The sequence below is a fragment of the Anthonomus grandis genome, chromosome 12 (genome assembly GCF_022605725.1).
Source record: "Anthonomus grandis grandis chromosome 12, icAntGran1.3, whole genome shotgun sequence".
Taxonomy (NCBI): domain Eukaryota; kingdom Metazoa; phylum Arthropoda; class Insecta; order Coleoptera; family Curculionidae; genus Anthonomus; species Anthonomus grandis.
Window position 1 is genome coordinate 782,064 of NC_065557.1, and position 23,253 is coordinate 805,316.

At 33.6% G+C, this 23,253-nt stretch overlaps 1 protein-coding gene across 6 annotated transcripts in view; it reads left to right on the top strand.

Moving 5' to 3' along the window:
- Positions 1-23,253, top strand: part of LOC126742677 (copper-transporting ATPase 1) — a 60,934-nt gene that overhangs the window by 33,936 nt on the left and 3,745 nt on the right. For all 6 annotated transcript variants that reach the window (XM_050449427.1, XM_050449426.1, XM_050449430.1 and 3 more), the window contains 10 exons: positions 3,179-3,551; positions 3,653-3,910; positions 12,386-12,597; positions 14,866-15,089; positions 17,377-17,606; positions 17,664-17,944; positions 20,024-20,267; positions 20,417-20,527; positions 20,604-20,808; positions 21,307-21,548. In XM_050449427.1, the coding sequence (XP_050305384.1) occupies positions 3,179-3,551; positions 3,653-3,910; positions 12,386-12,597; positions 14,866-15,089; positions 17,377-17,606; positions 17,664-17,944; positions 20,024-20,267; positions 20,417-20,527; positions 20,604-20,808; positions 21,307-21,548 (2,380 nt within the window). The remainder of the gene's footprint in view (positions 1-3,178; positions 3,552-3,652; positions 3,911-12,385; positions 12,598-14,865; positions 15,090-17,376; positions 17,607-17,663; positions 17,945-20,023; positions 20,268-20,416; positions 20,528-20,603; positions 20,809-21,306; positions 21,549-23,253) is intronic.

Consider the following 23,253-nt stretch of genomic DNA (forward strand, 5'->3'; position numbering starts at 1 on the left):
GAAATTGTGTTTTTCTCTTTTGGTTTACCAGATTAAACAAGGAAAACATCACTTTGTTCCAGTACTTTTTTAATTCTCAAATAGAGATGAGGATATATGAATGAAAATCAATTTTTTTAACCTGCTTCCTATATCATCCTCTCTTTTTTTCTATAGTGCCTGGATCTCCTGGAAATTGTGTTTTTCTCTTTTGGTTTACCAGATTAAACAAGGAAAACATCACTTTGTTCCAGTACTTTTCTAATTCTTAAATAGAGATGAGGATATATAAATGAGAATCAATTTTTTAACCTACTTCCTATATCATCCTCTTTTTTTCTATAGTGCCTGGATCTCCTGGAAATTGTGTTTTTCTCCTTTGGTTTGCCAGATTAAACAAGGAAAACATCACTTTGTTCCAGTACTTTTTTAATTCTCAAATAGAGATGAGGATATATGAATGAAAATCAGTTTTTTTTTAACCTACTTCCTATATCATCGTCTCATTTCTTTAATAGTGTCTGGATCTCCTGGAAATTGTGTTTTTCTCTTTTGGTTTACCAGATTAAACAAGGAAAACATCACTTTGTTCCAGTACTTTTCTCATTCTTAAATAGAGATGAGGATATATAAATGAGAATCAATTTTTTTTAACCTACTTCCTATATCATCGTCTCATTTCTTTAATAGTGTCTGGATCTCCTGGAAATTGTGTTTTTCTCTTTTGGTTTGCCAGATTGAACAAGGAAAACATCACCTTCTTCCAGTACTTTTCTAATTCTCAAATAGAGATGAGGATATATAAATCGGAATCAATTTTTTTAACCTACTTCCTATATCATCGTCTCATTTCTTTAATAGTGTCTGGATCTCCTGGAAATTGTGTTTTTCTCTTTTGGTTTACCAGATTAAACAAGGAAAACATCACTTTGTTCCAGTACTTTTCTCATTCTTAAATAGAGATGAGGATATATAAATGAGAATCAATTTTTTTTAACCTACTTCCTATATCATCGTCTCATTTCTTTAATAGTGTCTGGATCTCCTGGAAATTGTGTTTTTCTCTTTTGGTTTGCCAGATTGAACAAGGAAAACATCACCTTGTTCCAGTACTTTTCTAATTTTCAAATAGAGATGAGGATATATGAATGAAAATCAGTTTTTTTTAACCTACTTCCTATATCATCGTCTCATTTCTTTAATAGTGTCTGGATCTCCTGGAAATTGTGTTTTTCTCTTTTGGTTTACCAGATTAAACAAGGAAAACATCACTTTGTTCCAGTACTTTTCTCATTCTTAAATAGAGATGAGGATATATAAATGAGAATCAATTTTTTTTAACCTACTTCCTATATCATCGTCTCATTTCTTTAATAGTGTCTGGATCTCCTGGAAATTGTGTTTTTCTCTTTTGGTTTGCCAGATTGAACAAGGAAAACATCACCTTCTTCCAGTACTTTTCTAATTCTCAAATAGAGATGAGGATATATAAATCGGAATCAATTTTTTTAACCTACTTCCTATATCATCGTCTCATTTCTTTAATAGTGTCTGGATCTCCTGGAAATTGTGTTTTTTTCTTTTGGTTTGCCAAATTAAACAAGGAAAACATCACTTTGTTCCAGTACTTTTCTAATTCTCAAATAGAGATGAGGATATATGAATGAAAATCAGTTTTTTTTAACCTACTTCCTATATCATCGTCTCATTTCTTTAATAGTGTCTGGATCTCCTGGAAATTGTGTTTTTCTCTTTTGGTTTACCAGATTAAACAAGGAAAACATCACTTTGTTCCAGTACTTTTTTAATTCTCAAATAGAGATGAGGATATATGAATGAAAATCAGTTTTTTTTTAACCTACTTCCTATATCATCGTCTCATTTCTTTAATAGTGTCTGGATCTCCTAGAAATTGTGTTTTTCTCCTTTGGTTTGCCAGATTAAACAAGGAAAACATCACTTTGTTCCAGTACTTTTCTCATTCTTAAATAGAGATGAGGATATATAAATGAGAATCAATTTTTTTAACCTGCTTCCTATATCATCGTCTCATTTCTTTAATAGTGTCTGGATCTCCTAGAAATTGTGTTTTTCTCCTTTGGTTTGCCAGATTAAACAAGGAAAACATCACTTTGTTCCAGTACTTTTCTCATTCTTAAATAGAGATGAGGATATATAAATGAGAATCAATTTTTTTAACCTGCTTCCTATATCATCCTCTCATTTCTTTAATAGTGTCTGGATCTCCTGGAAATTGTGTTTTTCTCCTTTGGTTTGCCAGATTAAACAAGGAAAACATCACTTTGTTCCAGTACTTTTCTCATTCTTAAATAGAGATGAGGATATATAAATGAGAATCAATTTTTTAACCTACTTCCTATATCATCGTTTTATTTCTTTAATAGTGTCAGGATCTCCTGGAAATTGTGTTTTTCTCTTTTGGTTTGCCAGATTAAACAAGGAAAACATCACATTGTTCCAGTACTTTTCTCATTCTTAAATAGAAATGAGGATATATAAATGAAAATCAATTTTTTTTAACCTGCTTCCTATATCATCCTCTCTTTTTTTCTATAGTGCCTGGATCTCCTGGAAATTGTGTTTTTCTCTTTTGGTTTACCAGATTAAACAAGGAAAACATCACTTTGTTCCAGTACTTTTCTCATTCTTAAATAGAGATGAGGATATATAAATGAGAATCAATTTTTTTAACCTGCTTCCTATATCATCCTCTCATTTCTTTAGTAGTGTCTGGATCTCCTGGAAATTGTGTTTTTCTCTTTTGGTTTGCCAGATTAAACAAGGAAAACATCACATTGTTCCAGTACTTTTCTCATTCTTAAATAGAGATGAGGATATATAAATGAGAATCAATTTTTTTAACCTGCTTCCTATATCATCCTCTCATTTCTTTAGTAGTGTCTGGATCTCCTGGAAATTGTGTTTTTCTCTTTTGGTTTGCCAGATTAAACAAGGAAAACATCACTTTGTTCCAGTACTTTTCTCATTCTTAAATAGAGATGAGGATATATAAATGAGAATCAATTTTTTAACCTACTTCCTATATCATCGTTTTATTTCTTTAATAGTGCCCGAATTAACTAGAAACTGAGTTTTTAAAAAAAAAAAACATTTTGTACAGTTTAAAAATTCGTACTAAATACTCCTTAACATATAAATGAATACTCGATGGTTTCAGGTCGACCTCGAGATCTTGGGAATGACGTGCGCGAGTTGCGTCCACAAGATCGAGTCGAGTGTGCAAAAAATGCCGGGAATCGTGAGCGCGCAGGTCGCGGTCGCTTTAAAAAAGGGCAAATTCCGGTTCGATCCGGAAGTGACCGGTCCGAGGGACATCATCGACGCGATAAACAAACTGGGGTTCGAGGCGAGACTGTTTAAGAGGGAGCGCGACGATCAGCGACTGCAACAGAGGGAGGAAATTTTAAAGTGGAAACGGAGTTTTTTCTATTCGCTTACGTTCGGGCTGCCCAGTATGGTCGCCATGATGTACTTCATGGTCGAAATGTCCAGGGGAAAATCGCACGAGGAGATGTGCTGTGTGATACCCGGTGAGTTTTAATTATACAGGATGTCAGGGTATAATTTTGGATTAAGGATTTTCTCGGGACTATACTCATAAAAGGCCTCCAATATATCGTTTGTTTTTTAGGTCTCTCGCTGGAAAACCTGATAATGTTCCTGCTGTCCACTCCGGTACTGTTGCTGGGCGGTCGCCATTTTTTCATCCAGGCGTACAAGGCGCTCAAACACCGCACGACCAACATGGACGTGTTAATCGCGATGGCCACCTCCATTTCTTACACTTATTCGGTCATTGTCGTAATTGCCGCGATGGTTTTGCAACAAAATACGTCGCCGCAGACGTTTTTCGACACCCCACCCATGCTGCTCGTGTTTATCAGTTTAGGTGAGTAGGATTTAAAAAAAAAAATTAAGGACATTTAGGTAAGAAAAAATGACTTTAAATTGCAAGAAGAATTTCTTTAAACGCTTGTAGGTTAGGAACATTAACTTAGAATGCTTGGAAGGAACAAAAATTTACCTGAAAATGCACAGAGCTAGCTAGAAAATAACTTGAAGTAAGAAAAATTAATTCGGTGGCTAGTAGTAGTAAAAAAATGACTTGAAATCTCCGTAAAAAAGCAAAAACGTTACCCTAAATGGCCGGAAGTAAGCAAAAAATATATTAAATGCCTGGGAGTAAAAATGTATCTAAAACTGCCAGGTAGTAAGAAAAAATTGCTTAAGATATCTAAAAGTAAAAAAAAATGAGTAGAAAATGCCGTATAAGTTATGCGAAACGAGCTTAGTTGCGCTAAAAAGTAAAAAATAGTGATCAAATATGCCTGGAAGTAAGGGAAAAAATAACTGAGCAAGATAAACGTAACAAAAAAATCACTTTAAATGTCTGGAAGTTAATTAAATTTCCATTAACTGTCTGAACAAGGACTTTTCTTTCTATGCATTGAAATTAATTGAAAAGTTTATTTGACATTTCTGGCAGCCCGATAATTGACATCAAAACTAGAAATAGCATCAAAACCCATGGAGGAGGAAAAAAGTTACTTTAATTATCTGGAAAGTGATTTCAAACGTTTTGAGGTTCGAAAAAAATTATTCCGGCGTACACAATAGTCACTTTAAATGCCAGAAATGAACAGATAGTACAAAAAATTGCTTCAGCTAACTGTATAAGCCTAAAAAAATACACAACTCAAATTCATGAAAAATCCAAGAAATTTCGATAAAATACCTGGAAGCGAGAGAAAATCACTCGACCAGGGTTTCGAGTAATAACTGGTAATAATATAGTAGTGTACATTAATGCTTGATAAATAAATATCTTAAATTATATAAATATGAATAAATCTATAATATTATATAAAGGACTTCAAATAGTGACAAAAAACTGATTTTTACTGCTTCAAACGTCTGTAAGTAACAAAAAATGACTTCAGCTGACTGTAAAGAACCAACAAAAAAACTCTCTATAAAATGCCCTGAAGTGGGAAGAAATCACTTGAAATCCCTTTAAAAGCCTGGAATTAACGAAAATTCACTTCCAGTGCCTATGAAAGTAACGTTTAGAAGTAAAAGATGTACACTGTGTCCCATTTTGGATGAGACTGCAGGGTATCTCTGTCATTTTTTAAGATAGAGCTTTGCGGTTTTCGCGACCCTGTATCACTTTTTTGTAAAACTTTTAAAGCCACAAACAGAAATATTCTAACTACTTTTGTTCCTGAAATACAGGGCGAAAACGAAAATGTTCACTTTTGGAGATGTTATTATTTCTCAGGCCCTGTATAAGATAGAATAAAAATGAAAACTGCTTATAATAGATATTTTTACATAAAAGTCAGTGGCGTATTTAATTTTTTTTCCCAATGCACTGTTTTTAAGATTGGGCACAAACTTGGTATTTTTTAAATGGAACACCCTGTATATTTTAACGTCAAATTTTTGCATTTTTTTTTTCTGAATACATTGATGTATCACAACCTAATCTTTGATAAATTTTAGCTCAAAGAATTAGAAAAATCCATATTTATGTTTATTTTTTTAATAGTAGGCCATGAATTCTTTGACACATGCATAAAAAAATGTTTTGTTTATTGCATTCATGGAAACTAAGTCACAAACAGACTCAATACATATCAATAATGATGGCTGACGGTGAAAATATGGAATTCCAAAATTTTGAAAAGTATGATATTATAAAATGTTTAAACCTTTCTAACGAAAATGTCGAAGCGGCGCAGCAATTATATTTAAATAGGTAAAGCTCTAGCTTATTTTATTTTGTTATAAAATTCAAAAAATAAAAAAGATCTTATTAGGTTTCCAGAAAGACGTCAGCCATCTCGGGCTACGGTATTCCGGTTAAAATCTAATCTTTTAAATTATGGCTGCTATTCAAAACCTAGGCAACCCCATGTTGATAGAAATGAAGCTGGCGAAATTAATGTTTTAGCGTGTGTGGAAGCAAGACCCCAAATTTCCTGTAGAAAGATAGAGGAAGAGATAGGAGTTTCCAAAACAAAAGTGCAAAAAATTTTAAAAAAGCACCGTATAAGATAAATATTATTCAAGAATTGCATCCTGACGATCCGTTTAAACGACTGGAATTTTCTAATTGGTTTTTAACCAAAACTAATGAAGATCCGGATTTTGTAAAAAAGGTAATATGGTCTGACGAATCCCATATAAGCAGTAGTGGCATATTTAATAGGCAAAATACCAGACATTTGTATCAAGAAAACCAACATATTACTTTTGAATGACAGCAACAAGGCCGATTTGGTTTTAGTGTTTCCTGTTTTGTATTGGGCACTAAAATTGTATATACAATTTTTGAGGGTAGCTTAACTGCCCAACGATATCTAAATATATTGCAAAATAATTTGCCAGAGTTGCTGGAGGACATACCTTTAGCCCAGCGACATCAAATATATTTCCAGCAAGATGGAGCGCCCGCTCATAATTCAAGGGTAGTTAGAGAATATTTAAGTGCCCATTTTGATAGACGTTGGATTGGCACACACGGGCCAATCAGATGGCCCCCGAGGTCACCGGACTTAAGTGTTTTGGACTTTTTTGTATGGTCGTACTTAAAAAATAAAATTTATGCAAATCGGCATAATAATATAAATGAACTCCGAGCGACAACTGAAGAAGCATTCATAAACTTACAAAGGCAACCCTTTATAATTTTAAATGCCTTAAGACGAATACAGACTGTATGTGGTTTTTGTATAAGACAAAATGGACAGCAGTTTGAACAGTTTTATTAAATTTATATTTGTTGTTTTTTTTTTGGTTTTTGTAATTAATTTTCTAATTTGATTCTTGTAATTACTAATTAGTTTTTAATGTTAAACCTGGTCCGATATATTTTTTTTGTTTTTAACATTTTTATGTTTATATTAATATTTTAAGTTAATGTTTAAAATATAGTTAAATAAACAGGTTTAAATCACATGGCGTTTTAAAAAAGTAATAATTAAATGCATGTGTGTAAGAATTTATGGCCTACTATTAAAAACAAAAATAAATTTGGATTTTTCTGATTTTTGAAGCTAAAATTTACTAAAGAATAGGTTGTGATACATCAATGTATTCAGAAAAAAAAATGCAAAAATTTGACGTTAAAATATACAGGGTGTTCCATTTAAAAAATACCAAGTTTGTGCCCAATCTTAAAAACAGTGCATTAGAAAAAAAATTAAATACGCCACTGACTTTTATGTAAAAATATCTATTATAAGCAGTTTTCATTTTTATTCTATCTTATACAGGGCCTGAGAAATAATAACATCTCCAAAAGTGAACATTTTCGTTTTCGCCCTGTATTTCAGGAACAAAAGTAGTTAGAATATTTCTGTTTGTGGCTTTAAAAGTTTTACAAAAAAGTGATACAGGGTCGCGAAAACCGCAAAGCTCTATCTTAAAAAATGACAGAGATACCCTGCAGTCTCATCCAAAATGGGACACAGTGTACATTAACGTAAAGCACAAATAACTTAAAAAATTATCTTAAATGCCTGGAAGTTAATGAACCTTTTGTGAACCACCTGAAAGCAGCCAAAGAGTACCTGAAAGTAATAAAAATTACTTCGGCTGACCTTAAAGTAACTGAAAATAACTTTAAACCCCTGGAAGTGATATGAAATTACTTTAATTGACCCGAAAACACAACTTCAAATACCTGAAAGTATATACTGCAAACACTAAGTGCCTTGAAAAACACGCAAAACAATTACTGTATTTGTCTGAAAACTGACTTCGAATGAGTGTGAATAAAAAGTTATCTAAAAGTCCTGGAAGTAACAAAAAGATTACTCTAATTATGTTAAAAGTAATCTGAAATGCTTGGAAGTACGGAAAAATGACTTGGGATGCCTGGAAGAAACAGACTTCCAGAAATTGGAAAAAGCGACTTGATATGCGGAAAGTAAAAATTAACTGAAGAACTTCCTAGAAGTAGCAAAAATGTCTAAAGATCCTTAAAAAATTATTTTAGACTACTGGAAGTAGCACAAGTTGATATCAGTTGTTCCTCTAAAAGTAAGAAAATTGACTTCAATTTCCCGGAAGTAACAAAAAAATCACTTAAAACGCCTGGAAATAAGGAAAAACTACTTTAGGTACCCGGAAATAACGAAAATCGCCTTGAAATGTCTAAAAGAATTTAAAAATTATTTTAGCTTACTGTAAACTTAACTGTATAAGGTAAAAAAACTTTGTGTCTTTTTTCACTAAATTTTATTTAAATTCAAAGCCTCTTAAATAATTGACACTATTCAAACATATATACACAGTAGGATCAAAGAGTAGATAGGGGTAGTTCTTTCAGAAGACACTTATCCTTTGACATGGAAACAAAGTTTGCACATTGCCTGAAAACTTGTGAAAACCGACATAAAATGCCTGAAAGCAATAGAAAACTAGCTTTAAACGTAGCCAAAAAACCAGGAACCATTAATCGAAAACTTACTGTAAATGCCTTAAAGTAAGTGACAAATTGCTTTAATTTTCTGGAAACTCCCTTTGAGTGCCTAGAAGTAAGAGTTTAAGTCGTATGTCTAAGAGGAACAAAAAACTGACTTTAAATGCCTGTAAGTAACAAGAAATTAACTCCAGTTTTATGGGAAAAGTGACTTTATTGAAAAATAGCTTAAAGTGTAAAAAAATTAGTTTAGCTTTTTTATGACCTTAAAAAATCCACTATTCAAATTGCTGAACTAGCTAAAAGAAAGTAATTTCAAATGCTCGAAAAATTCAAGAAATTTCCATAAAACGTCTGAAAGTGGGTGAAAATCACTTGAAAATGCCCGGAATTAATAAAAAATAATAAATTCAGCTGACTGGAAAACTTCAAGGCATGTAATAACGAAAAAATTACGTTACATAACCCTAGAATACTTCCATGAAATGCTAAAAAGTATGAAAAAGTGCCTTTAACTGCCCGAAAAATTACTGTAAAGGTCTGGAAGTGAACAAAAGGAACGTCCATGAAACGTTTTAAAGTAAAGGAGATGTACTTTTAATGTCTGGACGTAAAGAACCTAAAAAGTAATTTAAAATACTTGGAAATAAATTAAATTTTTGTGAATGTCAAAAGGGGGTAACAGAAAATAATCTTACCTTACTAGAACACCTTAAATTGACTGGGAGCCAACAACAATTGCATCAAAAAAACCACTTTAAATGCCAGAAAATAAATTTTTAATAAAAATGACTTTTCATGTGTTGGAATATCATTTTTAATAGAAATTAGAAACTGGAAACAGCGTCACAAGCCTGGAAGTTGATAAAAAATTACTTTAATTATCTGGAAAGTAACTTTGGACGATTTGTAGTACAACCACCTGCCAAACAATGTCATCCACCTTCTATTTACATTGTTTGAGAAGTAAAATGCTAGTGTTTTGATAGGTGACCATTCTAATCTATCGTTGCACTGGATAAAAAAATTATTTCAGATTCCGGAAAATGTGACTTCAAATTCCAGAAATTAACAGAAAACAGCTTGAAATTTCCGAAAGTATTAAAAAAATTACTACAGCTAATCGCAAATTTAATTGTATGAGCCTAAAGAAAATACACAATTTAAATTCCTGGAAAATATAAGAAATTTCCTTAAAATAGCTGAAAGTGGATGAAATTCAGTTGAAATTCCTGTAAATAGTAAAAAATTACTCTAAAAGCCCGGAAGTAACAAAAAAATAACATCAGCTGACTGGGAAATGCTTTGAATTGCTTAGTAGCAACAACAAATTACTTCAATGCATATAACAACGAAAAAATTTCTTTAAATAATCTTAAAAAATTATCATGAAATGCCTGTACGAAAAAGTGACTACAAGTAATGCAAAACGTACTTTAAATCCCTAAAAAATGACTAATTTTCTGGAAATAACTACTGACTTAAAATGCCTGTAAGGGACAAAAAAATTACTTCAGTTGCCAGAAAAAGTGACTTTAATACCCGAAAGTAGCCTTAAATTCTTGAGAGCTAAAAAAAATTACTTCAGCTTTTTGTAAAGTGATTTGTATAAGCTTAAAAAAATCATAACTCAATGTCCTGGATGTGCGAAAAAACTACTACAACTCGAGAAAATTACTTGAAATCCCTGTAAATAGAAAATAACGACTCTAGAACCATAAAGTATAAAAAATTACTTAAATTGCCTGTAAAGGTGAAAAAAACTGCCATCAAATGCTTGCAATAAAATGAAACGCCTAAAAGTAACAAAAGGTGGCCTCAAATGCCTGGAAGTAATAAAAAAAATGGCTTCAGCTGACTGAAAAAAACCCTAAATTGACCGGCATCAACAACAAATTACTTCAGTGTGAATAACAGCGAGACAGTAACTTCAAACACCTAAAAGTAAAAGAGTTCTGCATAAAATACCCAACTCTAGTTAATAAAAAAAAATTTAGATGCCTGGGAGTAATAAAAGCTGATTTGAAATGCTTGGAAAGAACAAAAATTGATTAAAAATGCACGGAGGTACTAAAAAAATGATTTTAAATGCCCAGAAGTAAGAAAAAAACTATATTAGATACTTGTGAGTAACAAAATAGACCTAAAATTCCTAGGTATATAAAATTGCTTAAAATACCTGGAGTTAGAAACAAAATGACTTGAAATGCTTGGAAATAAGAAAAGTACACTAAGAATATTACCGAAAGTAAGGAAAAAAAACTTGAAATGATTAGAAAATTATGTGAAACGCTTGAAACAAAATGACATTGTTAATTGCACCATTAATTGAACAAATAGTAACAGGAAATGTCTGGAAGTAACGGAAAAAATTACTTCGCTACCTGAAAAGTGAATAAATCACTTTCAATGCCAGGAAATTGAATAAATTTCCATTAGCTGTTTAAAAAATTACCTTCCATGTGATGAAATGAATTAAAAGTTGAAGACTGTCGTGGAAATTGGAAATAGTATGAAAAACCTGGAAGAAATAAAGAAACGATAAAAAATTGCTTTAATTGTCTGGAAACTGACCGCGAACCCTTTTGCAGTAACAAAAGATGGTTCCAGCTGAGTTTCAAATGTCAGAAAGTAGCTTAAACTGTCTAAAAAATTGTTTCAGCTAACTGTAAATTTAACTGTTTGGGGCCAAACAAATATACAACTAGTGTTGTAAATATACGACACTAGTCATATATTTTTTTGGGAAATCCAAGAAATTCCCATAAAATGCTTGGAACTGGGAGAAAATCATTTGAAATCCTTGTAAATAGCAAGAATCGACCATAAAGTAACAAAAACTTACGTAAAATGCCTGTAAAAGTGAAAAAAACTGCCATCAAATGAAACACCTAAAAGTAACAAAAGGTGGCCTCAAACGCCTGGAAGTAATAAAAAAAAATGGCTTCAGCTGACTGAAAAAAAACCCTACATTGACCGGCAGCAACAACAAATTACTTTAGTGCAAATAACAGTGAGATATTAACTTCAAACACCTGAAAGTAAACAGTTCTGCATAAAATACACAACTCTAGGTGCCTAAAAACTGACCGTAGCTTTAAACGCCTGGAAGTGATACAAAATTATTTGAAATAGCTCAGAAACACTTCAAATACCTGTAGGTACTGAGTGCCTTGAAGGAGCAAAACATAAACTTTATTTGTATGAAAGTAACAAAAAAAGTAACTCTAGCAGTGTCAAAAGTTACTTTCAATTCCTGAAATTATTCAATTGACTGCAAAGTGAATGAAGCGTGCGTGAAAGGCTTGGAAGTGCAAAAAGATTCACTAAGGCCTCACCTAAAGGACAAATTACTCGAACAAGAATTTCAAATGCCTGGAAGTGAACGCAATTTTTGTAAAACGCCTAGAAGTAATGAGATTCGTGAAATATTTGAGAGACCTTTGTTGCCTAGAAGTATCCAAAGATGTCGTTCAACTGCCTGTAAAAGCCTAACATGACAAATAAAAAATTCTTCAAATATTCCTATGGATATGACGTTCGTAGCGTTTACAAATAATTTATTTCATCTTATAAATATTCAAAGTCTTTTTTTATGTATTGCAGACTTTTTAGTTTAAACATTTAGAATCAGTTCTTGTTCATTCCAGACTTTTGCACTCTTTCCATTTTATTCCACGAATTCCTCTAGTTTTTCCTATAATTTTCTATACAAGTTCCATGCAAGTAAATTTATTCCTTCGATCAGTGACTGCATTTTACAGTCATTTTTCATATTTTCCAAAGCATTTAAAGTAGTTCTTATGGAAATTCTAAAATTTGGGACAACACACATATTAACACACCTCAAATTCCCCATTTTACCTTCACTTTTCCCCGATTTTTCCTTTTACAGTGTTTTCATTAATAAAACGTTGATCAATTTTTATTTAGGTCGATGGTTGGAGCATATCGCGAAAGGCAAAACCTCGGAGGCATTAAGCAGACTGTTATCACTAAAGGCGACCGATGCGGTGATCGTCACTTTGGGACCCAAAGGAGAAATCACCAACGAGCAGAACGTTAACGTTGATTTGGTGCAACGGGGGGATATTTTAAAGGTGGTGCCCGGTGCCAAGGTACCCGTCGACGGGAAAGTTATACAGGTACACACCACTTCTAATTTATTACCACTGTTTCTGTCCTGATGATTTTATGAAGGGAATATTCCCCTTTAATGAATTTTTACGGGATTAAAGTAAGTGTTTTAGAGGGTGGATTGGAAAAATGACTGGTAGAAACCAAAAAGTACTTTAAACATATTTTAGAAAATGACTTTGAATCTGAGAGTAACGAAAAGTGACCTGGAAATTCCATGAAATGTCTGAAAGAAGGAAAAATTAATTGAAATCCCAGATTCATGAAATGTTTCCCTTTTTCAAAGGCATTTGATGCCCAAAAGGGAATTTTTACAGAATGACTTTTAAAGGGTCGAACGATTAAGTTGGTTTACTAAGTCACTTTGTTAAAGTATTTTCAATTCTAAATGAAAATCTTATTGTGAATAATTCTCCATTAAAACTGTCTTTTTTAGAAATAAAGGGGCTGTTTAGGAATAAAAGTTGTTAATTCAATACGCATCAATTTGAATATTTCTACAAGAAGGTTACTAATTATATAGATCCAAATATACCGGAATGTACCGTATTAAATAATATTGTAACGAAATTCGGGAACACACTTTTATTGTCAACGTCAAAAGCACTAACCTAACTCGCCTTGACTGTCGTTTAATTGTTTCCAAGGTAAAAACTGACTAAACGATTAAAACTGAATGAATTGTCACGAAGCGCGTCCTTTTTAAAACCCGATGGAACAGTTTCGAAATATTTGGAATTATCTTCATTGTTTTTGCCGAAAGAGACCAATAATTTTAGGAGAATACTCACAGTCAAAGCAAGCAAGTATACAAATTCTAGAAAATTAGAACTACAAGGATTTACAATATAACCTAAATAACCTAAATTGGGGCCAAAATGGAGCTCTCGAACAAGATGAACTACTTAAAAACTAAACAATATAGATGAAAATAATAAACCAAACGTAAGTAGAACCCTAAAGAAACCCTACGAATCAATTTTAACTACAGAATACTAATAAAATTGTACAAAAACTAGCAGAATAATTAACGTATTTACATTTTCATAATATAATATAATCAACCCATCAAAGTTCTATCTAGTTGGAATGTTGCAGCATTAAAATTTCAATTAATTAATGGGCATGTTTGATTGCAACTTAGGAGCCACTTTAAGTATTTTCGTAATTTTTTTACGTCAATATTAGGGACTTCCTGAGGATGGATTTGAGAGTAAAAACGTGGGCAGTTTAGGTGGTTTTGATAGGAGCGTTTTTTGCTACTTTTCTTGTCAAATTTCCGCTTTCGAGGGAATATTTTGAGGAAATAGTTTGAACTTCAATAAAACGGTTTTAGGCGAAAAAAAGAGTGTTTCTTTCTCAATATTTCATTGTAAAAAAGATTCTTGTACCTCAAAAACTTTTCGAGTTAGAAGCGGTTTTGTTAACCAGGGTCCACGAACCACCAAATTTATAGATATAGAACTCATATTGGGACACCAAGATTTTTATTTATTATCAGACACTTGTGTATGTAACTTAAAAGCCGCTTTAAATGTTGTACTGTTTTTTTTTTTAAATATAGAGGACTTCTTGACGATGAATTTAAGGGTAAACACCTGGTTCTAGGTTAAGGATATGACCAGATAGGACTATTTTTTTGGCAAATGTTTCTTGTGAATATTTTCATGAAATGACTCAAATTTGCTTCAAACGCTTTTAAGCGATAACAAGGGAATTTCTTTCCCAATATTTTTGTACAAGAACCATTTTTGTATCCCGAGTTAGAAACCGATTTGTCAGGCAAGATTCAAGAGCCACCGAGTTTGTAGATATGGAACTCATATTGGAACACCAACATTTTGTTACTATTACCAGATATATTTTAATAATTTTTTTGCATCATTACAAGGGGTTTTCTGAGGACGATTTTAGGAGTAAAAACGTAGTTTTGTGTTAAGAATTTGGGTATTCAGGGCAATTTTGGTTTGGGCATTTTTTCTTTCAATTTGGGCAATTTCGTGTGCAAACATTTCCTGTACCTGAAAAACTTTCCAAGTTAGAACCAATTTTGTCACCAAAGGTCCAAAAACTTTTAACAGGCATATTGCAAAATTATTAGCAAACCAATCATCAATCAACCATTGAAAATATTTTCACAATTTATTTAAATAAACTTTCGGAGGATAAATTTAAGCGTTAAAACGTAGTTCTAAGTTAAGACTTTTATAACATTAATTAAATCATTAAAAAAAATTGAATATATGGGATTAATGTTTGTTTTTGTCGTTGTTTAGGGTCAGTCGATGTGCGACGAGAGTCTTATTACGGGGGAAAGTATGCCAGTACCGAAAAAAATCGGTAGCACGGTGATCGGCGGTTCGATAAACCAACACGGACTGTTAATACTCGAGGCGACTCATACGGGTGAAAACACCACTTTATCGCAGATCGTTAAACTGGTGGAGGAGGCGCAAACCTCCAAGGCACCGATACAACATTTAGCCGATAAAATTGCCGGGTAAGAATATGTCAATCAATAAGTCAAGAATAAGTTAAATATGTAAGAATAGTGGGTGGTTAAAACAGTGCCAGTTCTTACTCAGTAACTTTATTTAATACTTAAAAGTCACTTTAAATTATAATTTTATGCAAACTAATACAAGAAGTGAACCTAAAAGCTGGACACGAAATTTTTAATGCCTGGAATAACATTTGAAATTACTTTTAAACGATTTAAAAACCTTGCTGTGCCCAGTGTTCGAAAGGCACAAAATCGACGTAAAATTATACTTACAATCTCTGGCCAGTCTTCCAGACTAAGTCATGTTGCCAAATTTTCCGAGATATTTCTTTGAAATCTACGCTGTATTGCGATCAAGTTGATAGAAATATCGCACCAGTGATATCTTTATTTGAAGGAATCTCGGAAATAGACCGCAGTTATAATTTAAAGTTGAAAATCACTTTAAAAACATGGAAGTGCTTGTTTCTTAAAGGCATAAATGTGACGTGACACGTCTATGGAACACGCGAAAATATACTTGGATTGGAAATCTTTGGAAAACCCTGAAAAACCTGGAAGAGAGAAAAAATAAGTCCAAAATGGCAAAAAATTATTTTCAATATCTGGATGACATAACAATTTACTCGCCTGATTTCTGGAAAACCTTAAATCGCATCAAATCAAAAAATTAGTTCTGAAATGTACTTTAAGTCTATAAAACGTAGTTTCTTACAGTGGAGTTGTATCATGAGGAAATTGAAACGTACATAGTCCTCCTCCTTTCACTAATCTCACAAATATACACACATTTCGAACATAAAAGTTTTTCATTCTTAATTGCTCAGAATTAGAGTACATATTTTTGCTCAACTAGGAATTAAACCTGGAGAACTACACTATATTGGGCTCAAATGAAAGAAATATCGCAGGAAACGTGTAGTACCTATAATTGAAGGAATTTAGGAAATTACAAGGCATGTACATACTTATAATTTTAAAAGAATTCAGGGCATTTTAGGTGTTTTGTGTCTGTCTTAGCAAAAACCGATAACATAAGAGGAAGTTGTGATAAAGGGTTGACATGATGCGGTAATTCAATGTTCACTGGACAAAGGAGCACGGGTATAGCCTAAATAGCACATAAAAATAAAAGCCTGGAAGGAAAATTAATTAAGCTACTTAAGAATACTCCAAATGAACGGAATAAAATTTAGAATGCATGGAATATATAAAAATTTACCCCCAAAGGCTGGAAAATATGAAAGAAGTTTTTTAAATGCCTAAAAAACATAAAAAATAGCCGCAGATGCCTGAAAATGCAATTTTACTAAAAATGCTTGGAAAATTACTCGTAAAAACAAGAAAAGTTTTTAAAATATTCCAAACTCATAATTCATTCACTTAAATATTTTTTATAAGATATAGAATCTTCCTATGAAAAGCTGAAATAAAATTAATAAAATATTGGGAAAGCCTGGTAGGAAAACTAATTAAAATGCATGGAAAGTATAAGAAATTCCCCAAATGTTCTGAAACAAAATTGAACATGATCGAAACTCGGGGAGAACATAAACATTAAGCCTCAAAGTCTGGAAAACATTAAAAAATTCGAAAAATTTAAAAATATTTCAAACTCTTGAAAGACAAAAAAAAGTGCAATTTAAATTAAACTACCTTTTACAGAGAAAAAGAAATAGGAAATTAAGGTCCAATTGCCCGGAAAAGTTACTTTATTTATTTGACGTAAGATGTGTAAACCTTCGTCTGAAATCCTGGAAAAAATTAAAGAAATAGTGGAAATGCCTGGAATACAATTAAACATAATTAAAATTTTTGAAAAACAAAAATTTACTCCTTAAGTTTCCAATAGCACCTCCAAGTAAATCTTAACCTCTAGCAACTGTTAATAATTTTTCATTAAAATTGACGACGATTTGGGAAAATTATGGCCACAATCCTTTTAATTAATTCCAACGGTAATTAATACTTTAAATTTTTAAATTCCACTAATATTTCCTGAGATATTGAGATGACAAATTCTGGGTCCAAAAAAACGTGTTAAAAAAGTCTTGAAATTTGATATTTTTGTAATCTATGCTTAAGAGATGAACAAATTGTGGAAAACCTGTGGCTTTAATGCTTTTAATTCCAGTGTCAGGTTATTTTATACTCACAACATTCCAAAATTTATTGATATACCATCCAGAAAGTCTTAATTAACTTGAGTTCTACTCAGATCCCCAAAATTCCTCAAGAACACCATAAAGATCCACCCACATAACAAACTTGTATGGCATTTTAGGTACTTTGTGCCAGCGGTGGTGGGCGTCTCCATACTCACCCTAATAATCTGGTCGATAATCGGCGCGGTGGATTTCGATAGACTTCCGGTCAGCCATCACGAGAAAGAGGGCTTCACTAAAACGGAAGTGATTTTACAGTTCGTCTTCCGGTGCGCCCTGAGCGTTTTAGCGATCGCTTGCCCATGCGCTTTAGGACTGGCGACCCCTACGGCCGTCATGGTTGGAACAGGTTTGAACTTCTCTTCCTTCATTAACCGACCCACCACTGACCTAACCTCGATTTCAGGTGTGGGTGCCTTAAATGGGATTTTAATTAAGGGCGCGGGTCCGCTGGAAAACGCTCACAAGATCAAAGCGATAATGTTCGATAAGACCGGAACGATCACCAAAGGTACCCCGGAAGTGTCTAGGGTATGGATGCAAAATGACGGTTACGGTCCGGCCCTGATTTTGGCGGCGGTCGGTTGTGCCGAGGGAAATTCGGAGCATCCGATCGCGGCCGCCATTTTGAAATACGTGAGGGACGTTTTAGGGTGCGACGTTGGCGGGAGCAGTAAGAGTTTTCAGGTGAGAGGGCACACATTAAATATAATTAGTTATATTACGTCTATGGTGAGGATTGACTAAAAATGCTAAATGTGTATTGGTTGAACTTTTACGGTAGAGCAAACGTTTGGACCAGTGGCATCCTGGTGGAAGGATCTTCATTTATATATTCAATTTATTCAAATTCAAAATATATTACATTCATTCAATAATACTAAACTAATCCTTCCTAATACTAAAATGCCTTCTTAGAAAAGTGAAAGATGCTAGAATTAGCATTGCCGTGGAACTATGGGCAGTTTGTTTGCTTGCAACAAACTCTGATGCAATGATGTATAGAAATGGCAAAAAAACACTTCATAATATCATAAAAATTAGTCACTTATTTTGACAGGCACAAAACAATACTACTGTTTCTCTTTAATAAGATATGAAACATTTTATTTAATACAATATGCTTAAGACATTTTATAAAGAATTCAATATTCAAAGTTAAATAAACGTCCCTATATTAGAGAAAAGAATAATTAAAAATAATTTAAGATAATATTCAGCTAAGAAGAAAATTTCACGGATACAGTACCAAGAAACAAAAATTCGCTAAAAAAAAAAGGTTTTACAAAGTACCAATATGTCAAACGAAAAGAAATGTATTAATAATGGACAATAATATATAAAATTTAAAATGCAGGTAGGTTAAAGAATGAAGTTTAGGGTGTTGAAGTGAGGTTTAAAATGAAGCTGACATATATGGGACACTAATATTGTTTTGTTGTGAAAATCTTGTTTAATAGTTATGCTTTTCAAAATTAGCCGGTTCATTGATTTTTACTTAGTATAATTTACTGCACATTAAACATACATATTCTTCAGGATTAAGGATTTCATGTAATTGGTAGAACTTATATAAAATATGTTGCGATTTTTTTTATTTAAATAAGTGATATGTTCATCCCATTTTAGATGTGCGTTTATCGACAATGTGCCTAAAATATGCCGGTCAGATAATGTAGGTGAAAATGTAATAAAAAATGTTTTTGACAAATTAAGCCCCAATAAATTATCATCCAGCAATCGATGCACGCCACTGAGACCTATCCCTGCTCTCTGATATGCCTCTTCTGCATAGGAAACAACAATACAAGGTGTTTCAGAACTATGGGATCAAACTTCTAGGGGTTATTCAGTGCATTAAGAGAAAACATTTGGGTATAGAGTCCTAAGACGTGTCAAAAATTAGAAAGACGATTAATTGCCTAAATGCAATTTACCTTTTGTACATGATATCATCACAGTAATTATTCAAAATGTCTTTCTCCAACCTGTATACACCGATTTAAACGTCGCACGTAATTTCCGCGGACTTGACTACAAATTTGTTATTCGTTTTGAATGGTTTCAAATGCTGCTATTATTCGTCCAATGAAGTCATGTTCTGTTTCTACTGGAGATTCGTAGACCAATAACTTTACATTGCCCCACAGGAAAAAATCTAGCGACGTTAAATTGGATGACCTAGAGGGCCAAGAAACTGCTCCAACTCTGTCAATACAACGGTGCGACGAGCCAAATCCTCATGTACTTGTACAGAAAATCACCAAGAACGCCTGTCCACACTTTGACAGACCAACGTTGCTGATGTTGAAAATCATCAGCTATAACATTTTAAACATTGATATTGACATTTTGAACAATTGCTGTGATGATATCATGTACAAAAGGCAAAAATTAAGTGCATGAATTACATCCTATTTAGGCAATTCATCGTCTTTAACGCGTCTTAGGACCGTAGTGTCGTAGTGACACTTTACCGGACATGGGTTTCCTATACTTAAATACTTAATATATGTATATACTTAAATATATGTTGCACTGAATTATCCTGTATATCTAAGCAATAATAGAGAAATGCTATAAAGACCCAAAAGAAATTAAAAAATACTCACATTTTTATCGCATTTACCTGGTTTTCGAGATATAACCAAGAACTCCAATACTGATCCTAAGAATTAAACTAAATTTGAACGCCCCCTATCCAGAAAACCGACCCATTTTATCCCCGTTAAACTTATACTTAGACTTAAAATGAAATTCTCTTAGGCCGTTCCTGGTTGCGGCTTGAAATGCACCGTCGGCGACCTCTCGTCTTCGATAAAGAATGCGAAAAACAGTCCCGAACTGGCCGCTTTTACCTCGCTAGTGTCCGCCGGTAGTTCCGGCAGTTTTAAGGTCAAAGGAGTGGACGTGGAGGTTTACCAAAGTCCCGACATGCGACTGGGACATCTGATCGGGATGGGCGACGCGCCCCAGGACATGCGATTGGGAGAATACGAAGTGATTGTCGGTATGTCAATTCCGCAATTGTCAAACCTGCTAGAAATCCTTTAGTGATCCCTCTGAGCCCTTCCCATTAATAAAATAGATATTGCTGAGTTCTTGCTTTCAATATGCCATTCCAAAACCTTACTTATAAATGATCGATTTTCATTTAAGGTAACAGAGAGTGGATGAGGCGGAACGGTTTAAACGTCAACCCGGAAGTGGACAGAAAAATGGTGGCCGAAGAGGAGGAGGGTCGATCTGCCGTCCTATGCGCACTCAACGGTAATTTTATTGACCCTAACATCACAAAACTCCCTTTAAATTCTTTTATTTTATAACTAAATGCCGGTTTACTCAGGTGCAATTGTGGCGATGATTAGTGTGGCGGACATGGTAAAACCGGAGGCGCATCTCGCCGTCTACACCCTCAAGAAAATGGGCCTGGAGGTCGTTTTACTTACCGGCGATAATAGACAGACGGCCGCCAGTATAGCCAGACAAGTTGGGATTACTAAGGTGTACGCGGAAGTGCTGCCGTCCCATAAAGTCGCCAGAGTACAACGGTAAAACATTTTTTCTAAATCCTAATAAGGCTGTTTTTACTACTCTCTATGTAGTCGAGGAAATGGAGCTCTTTGGAGTACAAAATTTGACAATGGAAGTCTGTTTTTTTAAATCATTGGAATACTTTGCTACATTATAATAATTATAATAAACCTCTTAAAACACTAAAAAAATCCTAAAAATACGAATTAAGTGCTAGCGCCGTAATGACATTTAAAAAAATTAGGTATCAGTGTAAAGCTCTTGTCTCCAATTACATAACGCCTTTAAATACAGGGTGTTTCATTTGAAAAAACTACATATATAAGTTAATATAATTTATTTTCGACGCACCCTATATATGTAAAATTATTTTTAGTTTGTAGATTTTTGTTAACCTTTTAACCATGTCACATAAGTTTTTTTCCTCTCGGTATAGCTTTAGCCGTACCCTGTATATTACATTAAAAAAAAGCTTCGTTTTACTCCCTGATTACATCAAATGACTGCGTTTTCAGGTATCAAAACAGAGGAATAAGAGTGGCGATGGTGGGAGACGGAATAAACGATTCGCCGGCCCTCGCTCAGGCGGACGTCGGGGTGGCGATAGCGGCCGGTACCGACGTCGCGGTGGAGGCCGCCCACGTCGTTCTGATGCGAAACGACCTGCTGGACGTCATCGCTTGTTTGCAGCTTAGCAGGAAAACCGTGAACCGGATAAGACTGAATTTCGTGTTTGCCAGCATGTACAATTTGTTAGGTGAGGATCGACATTATTTTGACACGTATCTCATGGTTTGTGTCCATTGGTGGACATTGTTAGGTATAGAGCCATTTGGATTTAAAGATAAAAAAGTTATTCTCAGTTAAGAACTGGGGTAGTTAGGGCAGTTTTGGCTGAAGTATTTCTTTTATCTCAAGAAATTTTTACGATTTTTTTTTCAATAAATAGTTATACTCTATTTCAGAAGTGTATAGAGCAATAAACTGGGGAATTCCGTTCTGTTTGGCTACATTTCGTGGTAGTTCATAGGCGCTGGTACTTATAATATTTATGAATTTAATTTTCACGGATTAAATGCCTTTATTTTGAAAGAGATTAAATACTAAATAAATACTTTTAATCCTTTTGTATAGGTACCTATCTTTTAACGCTTTGTAACATGCAAAAATGGGGTCAGGTAATATATACAGACTATAAATACTTTTAAATCATATTTTAAACGTTAGTAGTCACTGCTACGCTGTAGTGTAATCACAATATTATTATCCCAATATTTAAAAAATGGAGGTATTCAGTCCAACGAAAAGATGTACTAAAAATTCTCCACTATCGCTGAGTGAAAAAGTTATTATTTTAAATGTACATGATTGCATAAAACACGATTACCCTAGTTTTACTGTGCAAGAAATTGTTGAAAAATGTTCTCGAATGAGTGGAATTGGAAAGTCCACCATTTTCAAATTGTTGCGGGAAAGAAAAGTAGCAGGTCAAGTGGAATCTCCCAAGCAAAAGCCAGGACGACCTACAAAAGTCCTTGATGAAAATGCTAAATGTATAATTCGAAGAAAAGTTCACTCTTTTTATTTTAAAAAGGAAATACCCACCCTAGACAAAATTTGAATGGAGCTTGGCCGAGATGACAGTATTCCGTTGATAAGTAGAAAACTTTTATGGAAAACTTTAAAAAATATGGATTTTGCCTGGGAAAAGCATAACCGCAAAGCACTTTTACTGGAGAGCGACGAAATTGTTTGTTGGAGACGACAATACTTGAGAAGTATCAAGCAGTACCGCAGGGAGCAAAAGAAAGTTTTTTATCTTGATGAGACGTGGATTAACGAAGGTTATATAGTCCAAAAAATGTGGCAAGACAAAAATATAACCAGTGCTCGCCAAGCTTTCATAGAAGACCTGTCTACGGGTATTAAAGTACCTTCGGGAAAAGGAAAAAGACTTATAATCACACATATTGGAAGCGAAGAGGGATTTTTAAAAGAAGGTCTGCTAACCTTTGAGTCGACTCGCACAGGAGATTACCATGAAGACATGAACTCAGACGTTTTCGAGGACTATTTTGGTGAAATGATAAAATTTCTTCCGGCTAATTCGGTGGTGGTTATGGATAACGCAAGCTATCATTCACGGCGTTAGTAGCAACTTCAAGTTGGAGAAAGCAAGAAATTATCGATTGGCTGACTGCAAAAGGTATTGGGTTTGAAGTAAATTTGATAAAAAAAGAACTGCTGGCAATAGCAAACTTACAAAAAACTCGTTTCATGAAATACGCCGTGGAAGATATAGCCGAAAAATATAATATAACTGTACTGCGCTTACCGCCATATCATTGCGAACTAAATCCTATAGAACTGATATGGGCGCAGGTAAAAGAATTTGTAGCAAGACAAAACACGACTTTTAAAATGAAAGATGTTAAGCTACTGTTTGATCAAGCCATTACGGA